Source organism: Bacillus rossius, chromosome 15 (assembly GCF_032445375.1).
Source record: "Bacillus rossius redtenbacheri isolate Brsri chromosome 15, Brsri_v3, whole genome shotgun sequence".
Lineage (NCBI taxonomy): Eukaryota > Metazoa > Arthropoda > Insecta > Phasmatodea > Bacillidae > Bacillus > Bacillus rossius.
Genome location: NC_086342.1, coordinates 27,261,528 through 27,281,450, shown reverse-complemented (window position 1 = coordinate 27,281,450; position 19,923 = coordinate 27,261,528). Strand labels below are relative to the sequence as shown.

The following is a 19,923-nucleotide window of genomic DNA, read 5'->3' as shown; positions in this document are numbered from 1 at the left end:
AACTTGGGAGACTGCGTGACAGTCGATGGGCGTGCATCAAAAACAGGGATAAGAAGAGACACAAGCTGGCTTGCAAAGACTCTGCAAAAATGAGATCTATTACTGGGAACAGATTGGGGAGGCTAGCCTGATAATGAATAAATGGGAGTGTACAGAGAGTGGAAAAAGTTAAAGTTTTAGCTGCAAAATGGCTGGTAAAATTATGGTTCGAAATTCAAATTTAAATTTGTACCAAAAATTGCTAATTGGCGGCACAACAGCCAGGATGGGGAAACAGGGCGTCAAGGTCACCTCGGGAGCACCCGGGTAAGAAGTGCAGTATCTCGTCCTTGTCCTCGTCCTCGAGGTCGCTCCAGCCCTCGATGTCCTCCGGCGACTCGATCCGCGCCGTGGTCTTGCGCTGGCGCGAGAACACCTCGAAGAGGCAGGCCACGTGGTGCCACAGCTTCAGGAGGCCCGGCCCGAAGGGGTTGTAGCCGGCCTTGGCCAGCCGCAGCTTGCCCGTCTCGAGCTTCTGCTTGCACTTCTTGCAGGCGGCTCGCCCCGTCTTGGCGCGCTCCGCGAAGAACTTCTTCTGGTCGCCTTCCTCCTCGCCGCCCGCCTCCGCGTCGGACATCTCCCGCAGCTGGGCACACCCGACACACTTGTTCACATACCGCACGACCCACGTGGTCTTGCTCCTGCAACTCAACGCTTCCGGATCTCACTTAATTATTCCACGCCCCGCTCCTGATAATTCACAGTGAAATGTTTTGCATATTTTTGGTGGAGTAAGTAGGTATACAAAACAGGATTTGTAAAAATAAAACAATAACACAGAAGACATCCGTTTTAAAAACGAAAATTTGACTAAAAATAAAACCACTAAATCTTCTCTACCCATAACACAAAACCATTGCGAGGAATGGAAACCCATCACAATAACTGTAATATTAATAAAGACAGCAGGCTTTTATACTTATTTTCTGTAGTTTCGTGGCTTAGTTGTTATTAATTATAATTGCAATTCCTTTATTATAATTTTTTTAATGATTACAGAATTTTTCGGATAATAATTACGAATTTTCAATATGGAGGATGCGACTTTAAAATTCAAAATGGCGAAATCCAAGATGGCGGCCGGGTCAAAGACATCCAATATGGCTGCAAGATTCAAGTTCAAGGAACATATGATGTGGCGACCGCGACGACACAATCAAAGACTGCTGCCGGCACCTGAGCCTGAAGCCTGTGCCAGAACCGACATGACTATACTACTCAGACATATGCTAGAAGAATATGGAAAACACAGCGACGAACAATCCGGCGTCCCTGGCCATGGCGACCGGTCGCGCAAGTGTGACATCTCCGTTTAGGGTGACTCTAATCAGAATTACAGAAAACTAAAGGGGAATTTTAACCAATAATCGACCTAGCGAAGCGAGGTCTCCGAAACAACCAGAGCGATCGACGTTTGTATTTATGTTTGTACTATGTGACTGTACGACGATAACTTTCAAACATTTTATTGGATATTCATAAAATTTGGTTACGTAGAAAGGTAGGGCCAATGGAATTAAAACTGTTTTTTTTTGCCGCCATTTTCCAAATTGGTGGACTTTCCCCAAAAAATACTACAAACTTTCAACTAATAATTAAAGACATACATCCTGACATCGTGGCGCAAAAATAATTTATGTTGCAATTATTTCCATGTCATATCAAATTTTCCCTCTACTATTGAACATGCATTGACAAACGACGGTGATTCCTGATGGTCGCGCGCTCTCTGTTTGTCTAGCACTCAATCCAACCCAAGAAAACGAAGGTTTTCATAACTGGATCTTTATAAAGTCTACTTCGGGCTCCTACTTCCAAGTTTCGTTTAAAGCAAGGTAAAAAAAAAACTCGTGGAAGAAGAAGGGTTTTTGACGTGACGTCTAATAAATCGATGAACGCTGGCTGCACGCACGAAAAATTGTCCCACTACGGATGTCCCACTACGGATACGCATGCGTGGCATCTCACTGGTATGTTGCGAACGGTACAGAGAACTCGGCCGGCACGTGGCGGCGTACTGGTTAGAGGTTATTGTTGTGGCCCGCGCCACGGGAGTATATTCGCAAGGAAATGGCGTTCTTACAAGTACGTATTATTTTGATTACTAGTGTAAATCAGTATATTTAAACACTGTTGTATGAGTATTGTTTTAGCTGTGTATCTAAATATGTATTGCTGGTATGATAATTTTCAAGCTTTAGTTTGACATTGGTAATTATTTGTCATGAGTTATTATTTTATCAACTAAATCACACACCGTATTATAGTTATGAGCCCACGAGCGTGTAAATATTTCGAGTCCAACAGAGAATATGCTAGTTAAAAGAAATTCAAACAAATATCGTGCGTAGAATATTATTAATTTATGCCATCTGAAACAATTATTCTTAATATGGTCTCGTGGCCGTTGGTTAGAATGGATAACTTCCAAAGCAAAGATAATCGGTTCGAATCTCCGCAGCTGCGAATTTTTTTTTTTTTTGTACTTGTAAAAATAAATACGGCGCACGCAACATTTCGAAAGTAATAAATATATTTGAATTAAAGAATGCAAATAAAATTAAATTTATTAATTAAATTGTACATTTCATTTCACTCCTTTGTATCCATACAAAATAGTGATAATCCAATAAAAATGATTCAATTTTATTCATAAAAGTATGCAGAGGTAGATTTTATCATACAAAAGATAGAAAAATTAAAAAAAAAAAAATTATTCCTCAAAGAATATAATATTTTTAATGCCCAAATGGTTTGGATGCAAAAACCTATTACGGCTCAGTCTCAGGCCGAATATGATATTTCCTTTTCTTCTGGATCAATCATTTCATCAATGTTTTGTTATGACGTTGTCACGTTAAACTATCGTCTGTAAACCGAAATTTACGAACAACCAATTTTTTAGGCGAATTCTTTTTACATCCGGTAGGGTAATATTAGAATCACTGGGTAGTGGAAGGGAGCAGGTAACACAGTTAACGCGTGTAATATATGTTACTAATATTGCTCGGAGTGGGGGTTGAAAATAAAGAGTTTTTAATTGAAACATATTTACAGCCGGTTACAGGTGGCAAAAGCAGCGCATTATTTCGCATACTTTCCAATGCTTTTGTATTCTTTTACGTACTGTCTCATACTTTTGCATTACGTTTTTTTTCCGATATAAGAGTACCCTAAAAAAATTTCTATCTCTCTTATCTGTGAATTTCACTTTTAACGGGCGTGGCGACCACGTACACATGTTTTATTTATTTATTATTTTTTTAGACGTAACTAGATTCTTTAAAATATTCATTGCGAGTTCACGTTCGAAGCGAATAAACTCAGTGCCCGTCGACTACCAAAGATTCCTGCACTGTTACAAATTACAGAAAAATTTACGGACTTTTCAAAGAAGAATCAACCTAAAATAAACGAAAAGTTATTCTCAATTTCAAATAACTGAATCTTCGTAGAAACTACGCCGTATTTTTATTTCCGAGTTTTACGTTTCGTTCTAAACAAAGGATAATCAAACACACAAGTGGACAAAAAAGAGTGTTCTTAACAAGTTATTGAAACATGTGTTATTGACGTGACAACGTCTAATAAATCGATGAACGCCGGCTGCACGCACGAAAAAGTGTCCCATTACGCACATTGTCCCGTTACGCTCATTGTACGCTTGCGTCGCATCTATCTCTCATCCACTCGATTGGAACAACCATCGATTTGACTTTTTCGAGGCACATTAAACTTGAAACACTCCCATTCGTTTCCTACTTTTCCTATCATCGTCCTATCCTTAACAGAATAATACAAATTGGAAGAAGTTAAATAGCAAACATGTATAAAAGTTATAGTTAAAATAATCTCTTCATTAAAGTAATAAACATATTTGAATTAATGAGTGCAAATAAAAGTAATTTTATCAATTAAATTGTAGATTTCATTTCACTCCTTCTTTGTGTCCATACCAAATAGTGATAATTCAATAAAAATGATTCAATTTAAATTCATAAAAGTATGCAATCATTTCATCAATGTTTTGTTATGACGTCACGTTAAACTATCGTCCGTAAACCGACTTTACAGACAAACAATTTTTTTTTTCCAACGCTCTGTGCGCTGTCCACCACTCTATGGTTCTGTGTCGCGTAATGTTCCTCAGACGTCAGTTTCTCACGGCAGCCACAGCGGACAACGTGTCCTCATGCCACTGCCGGTCCGTTTTCTGTGTGCGCACACAACGTCTGACTGGCCCCCGGCTGCAGCCAATCAAGAGACACTCCCTTCCCAGGCGAGAGCAACTTAAGGCAGGGGAGTTTTCCAAGAACCTCACCGGGTGCCTGTTTTTCCCTGATGATGGCGACTGCAAAGTTGACCGAAACGTTGGTGAAATCTTTGCCTGCGAAGCGGGCGACAACCCAGAATCCAAGCAACTCCCAATTAACGAAGCTGTCGGTGTTCGTGAGTAATCGTGATGTGTTTATTTGCAAGTGACATTTGTTTACTACTTTTGAGAACTTTACTGCTGTCGTACTGTTAAAAACTTCTGCAAATTAGTAAAAGTTCCCTGAATATAAAATGGGTGCGTGTAATTCTGTAGACGCGTTATAATTTATATTTACTTGGCTTAATAAGATCTTAGTTTAATTTTGTATGCAAATAATTAATATAAATTAAATAACACAAAGACTGGAGTGATACTATAAATACGGTTGGTAAATGCAATCAAAATTTTAAAAAAATTGAATAAATACTCACTATTTAATATTAATATAAACACGTGTATAAAATAATTTAATTCAAAAAATAATCAGATACAGTTTAATTAATAATGAAAATCCATAAATATCATGTTTAATATAATTAATTAAAATATTATTAAATAATGGAATAATATATAATGTAAATAAATTATGCACACAGAAATATAACCTCACTTGTATAAATACACCTGACAAATTTAATAAACACAATTTATATCACTAATATTGACTATTTATTAATATTATAATGATATGACCAGTATTCAGTATCAATCAATAAAGTATAACATTAAAAATCATATATATATAATTTTTATTTGTACGTAACCTACAAAATCACCTCCTAAAGAAAGAAGCGTAAATTATGATAATATGCATGCTGTCTGTACTTCTCAAGTAGCCTGATTGAATATTTAAAGTATGTGGTGGGACAAAAGTCACGAAGGGGTTATAACTGTGAATAACTTTATTATTCAATAGTTTCCGTTGATTTTTCACAGATACTAACATCAAAGATGAGAAATTGTTTACACTTATGTGTGGAATACTATTCGTGATAATCAATGGAAACTTATGATAAGTAAAAGATGTTATTCACAGTTATAACCACTCAGTGACTTTTGGACCACCTTGGATAAATAAAGCATGGAGCGAGGTGACGCAGTGTTAAGTCACTGGACTCGCATTTCAGGGGATTCCGGCTCGAAACCCGATACGACCATCCTGTTCTCAGTTTTCCTGGGTTTACTGAAATAATAACTCCAGTCAAATTCTGAGATGTTTCCATACATAAGACAGGTCGTCGCCGATTTCTCTCCCGATATTACCGTTTTTATGGTGTTGTGTTACCCGTCGTTTGGCATAAGTTATAAATAATTATATTTAATTTTATTATTATGAAAAAATAATTTAATTTGGAATGTGAGTGTCTGCCATCAGTCAAAGCCTTTAAGAGGCAGGCACTGATAAATTAATACAACAGAATAAAATACAAAAAAAAATTGGTTGTCTGTAAAGTCGGTTTACGGACGATAGTTTAACGTGACAACGTCATAACAAAACATTGGTGAAATAATTGATCCAGAATAAAAGGAAATATCATATTCGGCCTGAGACTGAGCCGTAATAGGTTTTTGCAACCAAACCAGTTAGGCATTAAAAATATTATATTCTTTGAGGAAGATTGGTTTTTAATTTTTCTATCTTTTGTATGATAAAATCTACGTCTGCATAATTTATGAATAAAATTGAATCTTTTTTTATTGAATTATCACTATTTTGTATGGATACAAAGGAGTGAAATGAAATGTACAGTTTAATTAATAAATTTACTTTTATTTTCATTCATTAATTCAAATATATTTATTACGGGTGAGTGGTCAGATAACTCGCCTCCCAAAAAAGTTATCCGGGTTCCAGTCCAGTCACGATCCAACTGTTAATTCTCGCGAGTTCGAAACGTATGGAACATTGCCTTTAATCTAAGGAATTCCAGGGTGTGTTCCCATTTCCTCTCCCCCACCCCATCCTTTCATTTACAAATTCGTTCCGTCAATGTTCCATTCTCACATCATCAACCTTTATTGTCTTTCAGTGACCTCACTGACCACTGGTTTGTTCTGGTTTTAAAATCTTTTGAGTTTCTGCATATAATTAGAGCAGTTTAAATGTAGTAACAACGGTAAAGCACTTACATGAAAATATTAGAAATAACTGAAATATTTTTAATATAAATATTAATGTAAAAGTACTTTTTTGGTAATGATTATTAATGATAAATGAATTTATGTTTAAAAAAATGTACATATTGTGATTTTTACTGATTACAAAATGTTACATTACCAAGATTAAAACACTAAAGGATTACAAAAACTGACCCGCGTGACACTGATTTTATGCACTTTCATTTTACATTCTGCACTTTTTCGTTGTACTAATTATAATAAATTTTTCGTCGCACTGCTTCTACTGATAGATGCACTTGTGTTAATAATGCAATTGTTGTTCCAATCACTATCGGCAGTGATAATTGCAGCAAACGGAAGGCGGGTTCAGGGAAGAGGATTCCCCCCCCCTCCCCCTCGCACGAAGTCCACAAGCCGAGGCGTGCAGATATTTCGGGTCCCGAGCCGCGGCGGACACGTGGGTACGACGGCTCTGCCCCTGCCGCGCCGGGGCGCTGCAACCCGCCAAGCGCCCGTGCGGCGCGGCCACGTGACTCTCCCAGGCGCGAGGTCGCGCGGGGCAGGGGGGGCAGGGTATGCCACCCGCACGACAAAACACGCTCGCGAACGCGATTTAATTAAGTCTGCGACGCTGAGGAAGTGGTGGGTGCGGACGTATGTTAACGAGGCGGGCGGATATTGTGTGCTTCAGGCGCGGGAATTTTCACGTTTCGGAGTTCTAGAAACGTAGAGAGCGATCAGGTTACCTTCACGCGCATCGAGTAGGTCTCATTGAGTTTAATGTGTGAGCACAAAACTTACAAAATAACTCCTCCCCCGGGTAAGATCTCACGGTAATCTCATAATAGTTTCCTCAAACAGAACAAACACATCTGTGTCTAAGACATTATGAGTTTTTAATGCAGTTTTGCTGTTATTTTAAATTCAAATAGCTACTGAAGTGAAACTTATTTAAAGCCGGCAAGATAAGTCAAGGAAATTATTTAATCAGAGCCTAAAAATCGTTAAGTTGAGAGAGTAACAAAATGTGCAACGCGACGTTATGTTATCATATCAAACTACGGGGGCTATTCGTAAAGTAGGCTACGGTTGGTCATCAAAAAAAAAATATAAACTCGCGAGAAGTTTTTATTGGCAGTTTTAGTTTACTATAGACTTAATTTACATTTCTACATAATTACCATTCGGTTCCAAGAACTTTTCGTAACGCTGCACAAGTTTCTTTAAACCCTCTGCCTAGAAGTTCACCGCCTGGAAATTAAACCAGTTGATAATCGTAATTTTGTAATTTATGCTGTAATTGTTGACCCGCGTTTCACTAAGTCAACTAAAATGAAGCCCTTTTCGTCCCAAAAAAAAAAGGTAACCATCATTTTTTTCGACGGAGGTCGCTTAAACGTTTTCCGGAGATGTTTACTAAAGCGCCTGTATTTAGGCTACACGCATTGCACATTCGAAGTCCGTGATGCCTGATGGCCGAGGCGTCCGTTCCATTCCCAGACGGCAAACTTCCATGCAGAGAGAGGGGTTAAATAAACTAGTGCACAGTTACGAAAAAAAAAAATGTTTGGAACTGAATAGCGATCATGTGAAAATGTGAACGTAGGAAACTAAATCTGCCAATAAAACTTATTCTCGCGAATGCACTCAAGGGACTTGTATTATACCTTTATCTCCATGTCCATCTCCGAAATGTTCCATGCACGACGAGAAGACTGCGCGCCAATCCACAGTCTATGCGCTGCCAGAAGTACAAGCAAGAGTCGCCCTATCGTCCCACGTCACTATCAATAATACACCCCAATAAAAAAAATAAAAAAATACTCGTCACGGGTGTCTCATTTTTTTTAATCAGGTAACTGACAAAGTGGTCACAGGGCTACCAACGTGCGAGATTAGTAAAAAAAATTCAAAAACCACGCCATGAGTCACGGTAGGCCGTACTGACGCCCGCGGCCGAGACGTCGATGTGATTGATGGACTCATCTCGCGCCTAACAACTGACAGATTATATCGTGTCGCGGGGACGCGAGGGTGTGGAGGGGGGGGGGGGAATGAAGGGAAGACGGAACCGCCAGGTGTTTCCGCGCGCATCGATCGTCGCAGGGGGCGGAAAATAGCGCCGAGCAAACATCATTGCGCGCGGTGCAACGCGCCCGGTGTGTTAGCGACTCGCCCCGACAGCCGCGATGACGTGCGCCAGCCGTGTGGAGGTACGAAGTCAAGGGGAAGAACAACCACCGTGTAAATAACCCCAGGTCAAAATGAGACCAATCCCCTCCCGCCGCTTCGAGAACAGCAAAACTTCCGTAGTTATAACAGTTCCGTGCTATTTCGTAGTTGATGTCATGTTCGTCTCATTACACTCACCACAGATGGAAATTTTACGATCCTTCATGATAAGTTTATTCCAAGCTATTGGACAAAATTGTCACACTAGCCTTAAGCAGCTAAGCATTGTCCTACTAACCAACTGCTAACCAGAGTGACTAAGTCATTTGCGTCATGCACCTTCTCCAAATACTAATATCTCCATGCAAACTACGTTCCTTCTAAATGAATGATGAATGGAAACAAACCTGGTAGTAATTGAGGGAAAAAAATGTTAGCGACGAGGAGTCTTTCAGTACTAGCCAGAGATGTGTAACATCTAACCTCGGTAACGTGTGTTCTTAAGTATTAAATACACTTTCAATACGAAACTCTAACATAATTTAAAGTTTAATGCTTTAAAATAATGCCGAGCGTAATAAATATACACAAATTGTGTTTTTAACTGCATTTCTGTACGCAGATCACATGCTAGAATTCGCTGCCGGAGCAGCTACGTCAACACTATCGACACATTTGACTAGCAAGCCAAAATTTTAAAATATACAATGAAACGACTCCGATAAGAGCGAAAATACTTTTTTTTAATTTCTAAACCCCATCTTTGAAAATGATTTTCAACAAGGATATTTATTCAAATACTACTCAACTTGTTAAAATACACTGAACATTTAATATTGTAAAGTTTCCCTTTGGTTCTACGAACTTTGGTTCGCGCCATCTGCCATAGATAGCAGCACAATCTGTTACACCTTTTCCGTTCCTTGACATCCGTCGCATTCACTCTTACCAAACCAAATGCAGTATGCCGAGAGCTAAGATGTCACACATCAAAAAGGCCATGGCCTGTAGTGAGGTACCATCCCGGCATTCTAAAATTATCCTAGAAAGATTTCATGCGAAACAATGGATAACAGAAATTAGGTTAGCAGGACTGGGATTCGAACACTGGACCCTTGAGATGCGGGCGCAGTGCACTTACCCATGGAGTTGGGAGTTTTCCCAGGAGAAAGAAGTGCTGTAATAATAGTTTAAGTCACTTTTTTTACATCACCACCACCCAGAATTGCAAAACCCGAAAACAATTCGGATAATAAAGGAGCTTGATAACGCCCAACGACGGTCAGCCAGTTGCAACTACAATTTCAGTTTCTAAGCAAGTCACTTCCATGAAATTTAGTCCTTTCAGAACTGTTCACGCGATTTTAAAAACCTACAATAATGTGGGTGTTCCGAAAAACATGTTGATAACCCATCATACGGGAGCCAAGCAGTCGTGCATACGAGGACCACACCTTTGGGCTTATCATCGCGGCACCTGCCTCCATTGAAAACACGGAGACCCACAAACTCACCTCGTGTCTAAACCGTGCTGGGTTCGGGGAGGAATGAGGGGAAATGCGAATTCGGGACTCCCGGCAAGGTCATCCTGATTTCAAATTCCCCGAGTCTTCCAAAGATTACTCCAGGGACATCTTTAGCTGGTTCCCTAGGCTCGGCGCACAAAGAATCAGACAAGAAGACAATACAAGACACGAGGCAACACGAGGCGACTACACACGACGCCGCGCGCCAGCTTAAACACCGCGTTTCCGTTACGTTATTTCCTCCCCCGTTCTTGAAATCAAACTGTCGTCGCGGTAGTCCTTCAAAGATGGATCGTATAAAATAGGTATTTCCTGTACTGAACATAACAAACCGGGCATCACATCGTTGATGATGCATAGTATCCTTCCCTGACTCCAACTGTATCACTAACGCAGTGGTATTATACACGCGGTCGAAGAGCTCAAGAGGTGGTTTTTGAAGTGGTTCAAAATCCGTCACTGGTGGTATCACGGAGCTGGTGCCAACTAGTAATAAACTTAAGTTCTGTTACAAGTATCCCATGTAACGATACGTTTTGACGAAAAGTTAAAACGTTTTTGACAAGACAATGTCTAATAAATCAATGAACGCCGGCTGCACGCACGAAAAAATGTCCCGTTACGCACATTGTCCCGTTACGCACATTGTCCCGTTTCGCTGTGTCCCTTTACGCTCATTTCATATTGCTCTTTGCTAACCTGAACCTCCTAGCATTGCGACCAAGTCCGTGGCGTAATTTTGTTTTCATGCATTTCAATGTAACATTTTCATTGCTCTTTGCTAACCCGTTCTTCTTAGTATTGCTGCAGAGTCCGTGGCGCAAATATATTATTTTTAGCTGCATTTTGGTGTTGGGTAGGCCATTTTCTTTCACATCATCCTTTAAACACTCCCATTCGTTTCCTACTTTTTCTATCATCGTCCTATCCTTAACAGAATAACACAGATTGGAACAAGTTAAATAGCAAACATGTATAAAAGTTATAGTTAAAATAATCTCTTCGTTAAGTAATAAACATATTTGAATTAATGAGTGCAAATAAAAGTAAATTTATCAATTAAATTGTTGATTTCATTTCACTCCTTCTTTGAATCCATACAAAATAGTGATAATTCAATAAAAATTATTCAATTTTATTCATAAAACTATGTAATCATTTCATCAATGTTTTGTTATGACTTTGTCACGTTAAATTAGCGTCCGTAAACCGACTTTATAGACAACCAATTTTTTTTTTACTAAAAGAATCAAAACGGGATACAACTTGCTGGAACTACATATCTATGTTAGATGCCATATTAGTCGCGCCTTTATTTAAAAAGAGACTTTAGAAAATTTTAACTTTTAACCAAAAAGAAAAAAATTATCAGTACACAGAATGGCTTTGGTGATGCGCTAGCACACATTAGGAAATTATTTTTTTACACACTTTACAAAATAAAATTTTACTTTTGATTTTAAGAATTTGTAACATAGTTGTTAGCACAAATAGCCTAGAGAAATATATATGTTGGTTAAGTGTTTCAATGCGAAAACTTGGATAAAGATGCATAAACATATGAAAGGTCGTAGACAATAAATGCTATTTTAAGCATTCAAAAGCCTTTGGCACAACTGTCACCGCTTCAAGCACATCGATATTAGTTATCTTCCGTCAAGAGACACTCAATACGAGTATAAGTATCCTTCTGCAGCATTCCACTAATTTAAACAACTAATAAGTGTCTTTTTTTAAAAGGGCTGTCGAAATAACTAAGTAATCGATCCTCCTATTGATTTTTGATGCGTACTTCTAATACTCTACACTTTATTTTTATTTTTTGTAAATGGAACAGAAATATTCATGTAAAAATAACTGATAATGGTACATTTGTGCATTTTTATGTAAACAACTGTACCACTACAAATAGTGTGCGCAGTAATACTGGGTTCGGATTCTTACCCGCCCATCTATGCCTTGTGTTGTCACAGTACTGCCAATAGTTCAAGTTATTTGTAAACCATTCCCTGAATACCTTTCGAGAATTGACTACGCACATAATAAGAATTATACAGCATAATAAAGTATAATGATTGATTATTCTATTTTTTTCTATGGTTGAAAAAAAATTGCTTGAATGAAACAGCATTTAAAATATAAAATTAAGCACCGATTTTCGTAAGAAATACTCAGTATTATCTCGATAAACGTATCTCATGTATGCGAAAATAACCATAGCCATGTGTTGTACAAAGTTACAATATCTTTCTTGTAGTATTACAAACTATTTCTTGGGAACTGCTTTCAAAAGGAATATTTTGTAAAATTACATAAATTTTTTTCTGTGTAAAGACTTTTACGTTACCGGCCATAACTATAAAAGTGAATATGCGCGTATCATATGTCTTGTAAGGTTTCCAATGAATTATATCATCAATAGACCTTTAGTGTTTGTCCTACTACTGGGGCAAACTCACGCATTATGAAAATAATAATCTCGAAAATAAATCGGTACTCCCAATCGCCAGGGGCCCACACCTCGGGGGTTTAGGACCCCCCCCCCCCCCTTCCTTTCCCATCCATCACACGACGGCCTGAAAGTAGCTATCCCTGTTGTACTTTTAGATAATTATATCAATGATTTAATACAATTCTTTGGACACACGACGCTGCATCTTTCCAATGGAAAAAAAAAAACTTTAAGAACCCAAAATAAAAATGAAACCATAAAAACCAGAGGGAACCAGCCTAAATCAGCATATGTCAAACTTCAAATATCAACCAGCACAGAATATAAAGTGGAAGGAATTTAGTCAACCTAACTTAATTACGTAAATCCGTATTGGTTGTGGAAAAAAGGAAAATTTTCCAAAAATGTTTCTCCGAAGGGAAAACTTTCCTCGTAGAATTTTCCCACTCACATCCTTAGTCAAGAAAGAGTTAATACGAGTATAATTATGATTGCGCAACAGTCCACTGATTTAAAACGACAGAGTGTTTTTTTTAATCGTGAAAGTAGCTATCACGTATGTTTCAGACACGTGCGCCGACCGCCGACGAGATGATAGTATGCGAGCATCACTTCTCCTGCTGCTGGCCTGCTGCGATAGCCCCTGGCCGCCCGCGGACCGCCACCCGCACGACACGAGCCCCTGGTAGGTAGGATGTTTGCGCAGCACATCTATTGAGCCGTTCCTTACCAACTGACTACGTGTAGGTCCTTCAGACTTTCTCATCCTTAGTTTGCAGTGTCCATTCACATGGGCGTTAACTCCCTTTTTCCACGACTCGTGCCATTAGCGCCTTCCTTGTTTCGGTGTGCTGTGTTGCCAGATGCACGCCATAGAGAACAACAGTTTTAGACACAGCTTTAAAATGTAACTAGCTGCAGTACCCGGCGTTGCCCGGGCTGAACATAGGGTGATACTATTGTCCGCGAGTTAAAGCAATATTATAGTGTGGTGGACATAGAGAAATTACACACAATTACTGTTTGCATGTCTATGACCTATGATTTTCTGTTAACCCATGGCGATCGGTTGAACGGTTTAGAAGTTGGTGCGCTGCAGCGGCATCTATCAGTTATAGAAAAATGAATACCGCGAAAATATTCTCCGTGTTCAAATATCCATGATTATTATCTTTCATGGCGATCGGCTGAACGGTTTAGACGATTTGAGCGATTTGAGCCTACACTACTACTAAGTTTCGACTTACTTTAAAAATTAATACACAATTTTAATTGAAAGAGTGGCGCACAAATCTAATAATCAACAGTTATGTGCCTAATATATGGTTTCTTTATTTATTCTTTTTTGTTGTCCTGCCATACCCTGAAGTTGCGGACACACTCTGAGCATTAAAGTGTGCTGCAGAATTTAGGTAGCACAGTTTTAGCTCGGTACAAGCTTTGCAGAACGTAAATTGAATAAAGGCGTCAAACGAAAGCCTCGGTCATCTTCAAAGAAACCACGCATTTTTGTTTTTAAAATATTTTTTTTGCAAGCAGCGTAGCTGGCAGTTTCCACGGTCTGCTATGCCGTACGTAATTCGCAGCTCGACAAACTAAATTAACTCGCCCAAAATTTTTAACTAACACGTTCACGCATTACGAAACACGCGTTTCTGGCAAGTGGCTGACAGTCTCTGCGGTCAAGGTCATTACACACCTGGACAGAACTGCTGTAAGTCCTGGGTTCTGATCCTCCGTCAGGCAACTCACAGCTACACGTGCTATGACTGCCAAGTTTTCAGTCCTAAGCAGGGTGCCCAAACAATTCTGCATAACAATTTCCCCGAAATTTCATGCCCAAAATTTCACATTTCCTTGAATATTTTATTATAATTAACATATTTAACGTTTCTAAAGAAATAACGACAATATGTTTCCACCATTCCCGTAACAAAAATACGTAATTTAAACAGAACCTTGCATGTGCCATTTTATAAAGTGTATTAATATTCACTAAAGCACCGCTTAAATAATATAAATTACAGTATGGGGGATAGCAAACTATAGCATGATATATCCCCCCTCAAAAAACGACCAATGGGGAATTCCCATGACTTTTTCAGGATTTCAAGTAAATTTTCCTGATCAATTCCAACTTCCCTGAACTGAATTCAGACACCCTGCTAAGTCTTAACCGAATGCTTCAGAAATCAAACAAGGTGATTAATGTAACTTTAAATAATATTGGTGCACAGCCACCGTATGAAGTACATCTAACGCCCGATCATTAAAATCGTACGATCAAAAAAAAATTGTAAAATATTTGTGCGAAATAGTTATTTCGTTGGTGACAAAAGACTTTATCAAATATATACATAGTGACTGGCACAATTATGAAACTGCTGTAAAATATAAACAAAATTTCAAGAAACATTAATATTCACATTTTCGAGAAAAAAACTCTTAAGGTTATGTACCAAGTACATACTTACATTTTTCAAAATAGTATAAAACTGAATAAACACATAGTATATTTCTCGGTACAAATTCCCCAGTTTATTTTAATGTCTTCACAACTCAACTACACAGGGTAATCTCATAACCAGGTACTGCTCAATTTTAAACTCGACTATAAAGAAAAAGTACCTTCAAGTGTTTCTGAACAATTTCCGTCCTGATCACGTGTTGTGAAATGAAGTTTAAATGATTATATATATATAAAATTGACTCGGTGGTTACAGACAACTTTTGGCTAGTGGGTCAAATGTCACCGGTTTCGATTCCAGACAAGGTACGGAATTTATTTTTGGGTGTGGAAAAATTTCCTATAAGCTGGTTTCAGGACTGCGTAAGGCAACGACCAATCATCGCAGAATCATCCTGCCATGATGTGACCCTTAAACAACCGGAAAAAATAAAAAGTTTCCAATTCTAAAATGCCTATTCAATCTGGTCACTGCATTTGCTTTGTTTGGATATTCGGATTGACAAAAGTTTTTTCTGTTTGTAACTTTTAACTTTCATCAATCAAGATCGTGTTAGTACTTTTAGAATTTAAGGTATATTTCAAATGAATACTACCTATTGTAGCCGTTACCATGGTGAGACTTTCGGAAAATATTTTTTATATAGTTTTTCGTTTCATGGTCCACAGAACCCAAAACCATCGTCAACTCAAAAGTTTATATATATATATATATATATATATATATATATATATATATCAAAAACCGCCGAGAAACTTGACATTCCACCGACCCAGCTCGATTAGAGAGTAAAAAAAAATATATATATTATAAATAGAAATATTTACACGGAGAAAAAAACAGGAATCAAAACGCCTACGTTCACAAATAAATGTCTTCTTCTGCTGACGTGCGTTCAAAAAGCGACGGGTAAAGTAAAAATAAAAAAGTGTGTGTGTGTGTGTGTGTAGAATGGAACGTCATGACTCTGATTCACCGTGTTGGGGGGGAAAAAATACATTTAAAAAAACGCGATGCACACGGCGGATTCACACCTGAAATATTCTTCACCCGGCCAAAAAATAAAAAAATAAAATAAAATCCGAAGGGGGTTGGCTATACATCACTGTCCGCCCAGAGAATCGAGAGACTGGACAACGGGCGAGACGAGAGAAAGAGTGTGTGAAGAGAAGGTAGTAAAAGGGGGAGGGAGAGAGATCGTAATCATTACATCTTGCGGTCTGAATCAGCAACAGGTTACAGGTGTTGAGAAGATCAACCGACTGAAGGGAAGTCGGGTTGAATGGGCGGGTAGCGGTAGAGAAGGGGAGAAAACTGGATAAAAGTGGGGGGGGGGGGGTGGAGAGGTGTGTGGGGTGGGGGGGGGAAGGTGTGGGAGGGAGACGGGACAGTGGCGAATACCGAGAGGTAGCGTGGGAAGCAGAAGGAGCAGGGGGTAGGTATGATTGTACGGGACCCAAAAGGGGGGAGGGGGAGTGAGAGAGGGTTGACGAATTGGAGAGAGAGGGGTGGGGGGTTGGAGGGGTAGCTACCGGTCCACGCTTGCCCGCCGTCAAGACCCCTACCCCCCTTCTCTTTTCCCACTTTCAAGGGCCGTATAAATATGGGCCGAAGCGATGGCAGTACCTCCGTGTTTTCAGTAACTTTGGTGTTCAAGTCGACGGGACGCGCAAGCCTCACAGAAACACGCCGCATCGGAAGGAAGCTACGTCCTTCTCAGGTCAGAGTTATTTAAGGGGATTATTATAAAAATTCCCCGTTCTGAAGATTTTCTGGGAAAACATATAATCACGGTTTCTTTAGATTTTTTTCCCACTACCAACATATATTTACATAATTTAAGACAGTTTACGTAAGATAATACTACAATCTTTCTAGAGCCAGTACACGTGTACATCATTCAGTGTTCATCTTATATTACGAACTTTTTATACCACTAGAAACATTTCTGTGTCATATCAGAGTACATGTAATTAAATAAAAGTAGGTATAGAACTTTAAAATATGGCCATATATATATAAAGTAATTTTTTTTTATATCTTTACCACCGACTAATACAAAAAATAATATTCCTAGAAATACACTTTCGGAAAACTAACGTATCTAGGGACGCCCATACTTTGAAGTTTTATTCAAAACATTCGCCTTGGCAGTGTACACGTATTATTTAACTCAATGGCTCTGCAAACCACGGGACCTACCTTAAGATACTTGGGAAGCCAACATCCGTAGCCCAGTGTAACTTACTTTTCCGTCATCGGCAACCGCCTGCTTGAGAAGAAAAAAAAATTCTGTCATTCACTCCGACTGATTGCATGCTAGAAGAGCCTGTTCGTCAACATCAGACGAGAACACCGCAACAGAGCTTGGACAGGAAACGTATCGCTAGCGACTGAACGATCATTACCTTACAGTAACAGTTTGCGCCCTCGTCAGCGGATCTCGGCCGTCTGCGAGAGAAGTCATTGCCTTATTTGGCCGGGCCACTCAGGGGAATACAACCCCCCCCCCCCCCCCATTAGGTTCGCTTCCGCACTGATTCGCTGTGATTCGCGTACATACGGCAGTTACGCACTTGAAATATTCCCAACCAATCACGAAACTCTAGACGATGCTACATTTTTTTTTTTAACACACCAACTAGTCTCGAAATATTTTCGCGGAAAATACAAGCCATTAGAGATCCTACTATTTTTTTTTTTTGCCTTGGCTTGCCAATAATCAAGATAGGTAATTTTAGGGGAAAAAAGCGCAATTATGGCTGATAATTTGCCAAAATAAAGATGACAGAGTAATATCCCATTTAAGGATAACCAAATTTCCCCCCGTCATAGTGGATTATATAGCATTTTAATTTTTTATATATATATACGTGTATATATATATATATATATATATATATATATATATATATATATATTAAGCCAGGACAATTCCTACAAAGTTATTCGAATTCAGGTTTAGTCACGAAATTTTTTTTTTAAACATTTATACGAGTTAAGGTCTAAAATAGTCTAAAGTCCCCCCCCCCCCCTCCACCACAAGGTTGGTAAATGCCTTTAAAGTTGGGGCTAAACAAGTTTTTACTAAAAATAATTTAAAAAAAAAGTATTTAAGATGGGATAGTAATCTATCACAACAGCAAAACTTGTTGCTGTCGCAAAACGATGTCATTGAAGTAAGTTATTAAAATAAAACGTCGTAAAATTTCATGGGATCTAAGACTGTTACCCACAATTATTTCAACGAAATCATTTTGTCACAGTGACAAAGTTTTGCGGTAGTTGTAGAAATTTTTGTTCAATTAAACACTATCCAGATGCTCATTGTTCTATCTTAAATGCTTTCTTTATTATTAGCAATAAAAAAAAGTTTTATAACCAACTACAAATGTGAAATTATCTTTGAAAGATTTGTGCAATGGGAGTGTATGACTTGATGTAAGCTTTTGGACATACGTCATTGCTAAGCACATGTATGTCTGTAGACGAAAACTACAAAAAAAAAACCAAAAGACAAAAACACATATTAAGCAAAAAATCGCTGTTGTCAACAGGATATAAACACCAAATAATATTCCATAACAGGAATATAATCAGCAAACAAAGGAAAGCAAAGAAAAGTGGACTAACAGAACGGCAAAACCCCCACAAATGATGGCAGCACAAAAATATTGAACCCAAAAAAATTCAGCACGACAGTTGAAACGAGACAAAAACACGACAAAACGAAAAGACGAAACAAACACAATAGTTTTCCAAATCAGAAACAAGCGACGTTTATCTGCTCCCGTCTTCAGGCAGAGGCGCACATGGTACGGAAACACAGGTGCGACTTCAAATGTGAATACAGCATTGGAAATCACTTTAGACCAGCGGTTCCCAAAAGGTGTTCCTCGGAGCCGTGGGGTTCCGCAAGTCAGGACGAATGTCGTATGAAGCAGGCAAAATCATTGTCGAATTAACTTTCTTAGGAGGAGTTGGGGTTCCGCCAAAAGAAAAGTCGATCATAGGGTTCCCTGGCCGAAAAAAAAAAAATATTGGTTGTCTGTAAAGTCGGTTTACGGACGATAGTTTAACGTGAAGACGTCACAACAAAACATTGATGAAATGATTGCATACTTTTATGAATAAAATTGAATCATTTTTATTTTAATAATAAAAGAATAAATACTTCAAAATATACTAGTAATCAGATTTTAAAAATGCAAGAATAATTAACCTTTATGGCCGAAATTGTTGTAATAAGCAATGAAAAACACATTAACTTTTCACTTCACTTTATAAACAGTCGAGTTGAAGAGAGATCGATGCGGCACAAACGTACAATGAGCGTAGCGGGACACAGCGTAACGGAACAATGTGCGTAACGGGACACACCGTAACGGAACAATGTGTGTAACGGGACACTTTTTCGTGCGTGCAGCCGGCGTTCATCGATTTATTAGACGTCACGTCAAAAAATTACATTTCAACTGTCATGTTTCTGGAATATTTCATAAACATTTCATTGAACACATAGTACTCATGTCTATAAATGAAGTTTCAGATACATTTCAGCAAGATTCGTTTGGCAATATTACATTGTGGTTGATTCTGAAATGTATCTGAGACATTATATTGAAACTTCCCATCATGCTTGTAGTAAAATAAAATATTTTGGTAGTCTTTTATGTTTAATTTCCATAACTAATATGTAAACGTCCGCTGGATTGATTTCGGAGAAATTATTTATGTTGCGTAAAACCATATTTACCTCTTTTCACCCCTTTAGGGCGTAAAATTTTATAATATTAGCCTAATCTTAATGTAAGCGGAAGAACTTACATC

General features: G+C 38.5%; 2 protein-coding genes across 4 annotated transcripts in view; one reads left to right on the top strand and one right to left on the bottom strand.

The window, feature by feature from the left end:
* The window catches only part of LOC134539682 (DNA ligase 3), a 454,246-nt gene that overhangs the window by 156,194 nt on the left and 278,129 nt on the right, over positions 1–19,923 (bottom strand). For both annotated transcript variants that reach the window (XM_063381877.1, XM_063381878.1), the window contains one exon: positions 292–625. In XM_063381877.1, the coding sequence (XP_063237947.1) occupies positions 292–625 (334 nt within the window). The remainder of the gene's footprint in view (positions 1–291; positions 626–19,923) is intronic.
* Positions 1–19,923, top strand: part of LOC134539683 (uncharacterized) — a 71,516-nt gene that overhangs the window by 15,323 nt on the left and 36,270 nt on the right. Inside the window, exon 2 of one of the 2 annotated variants that reach the window (XM_063381879.1) lies at positions 13,193–13,310. The exons of the other annotated variant lie outside the window; for it this stretch is intronic. Coding sequence (XP_063237949.1) covers positions 13,217–13,310 — 94 coding nt within the window. The 5' untranslated portion in view covers positions 13,193–13,216. The remainder of the gene's footprint in view (positions 1–13,192; positions 13,311–19,923) is intronic. 2 annotated transcript variants of the gene reach the window in all.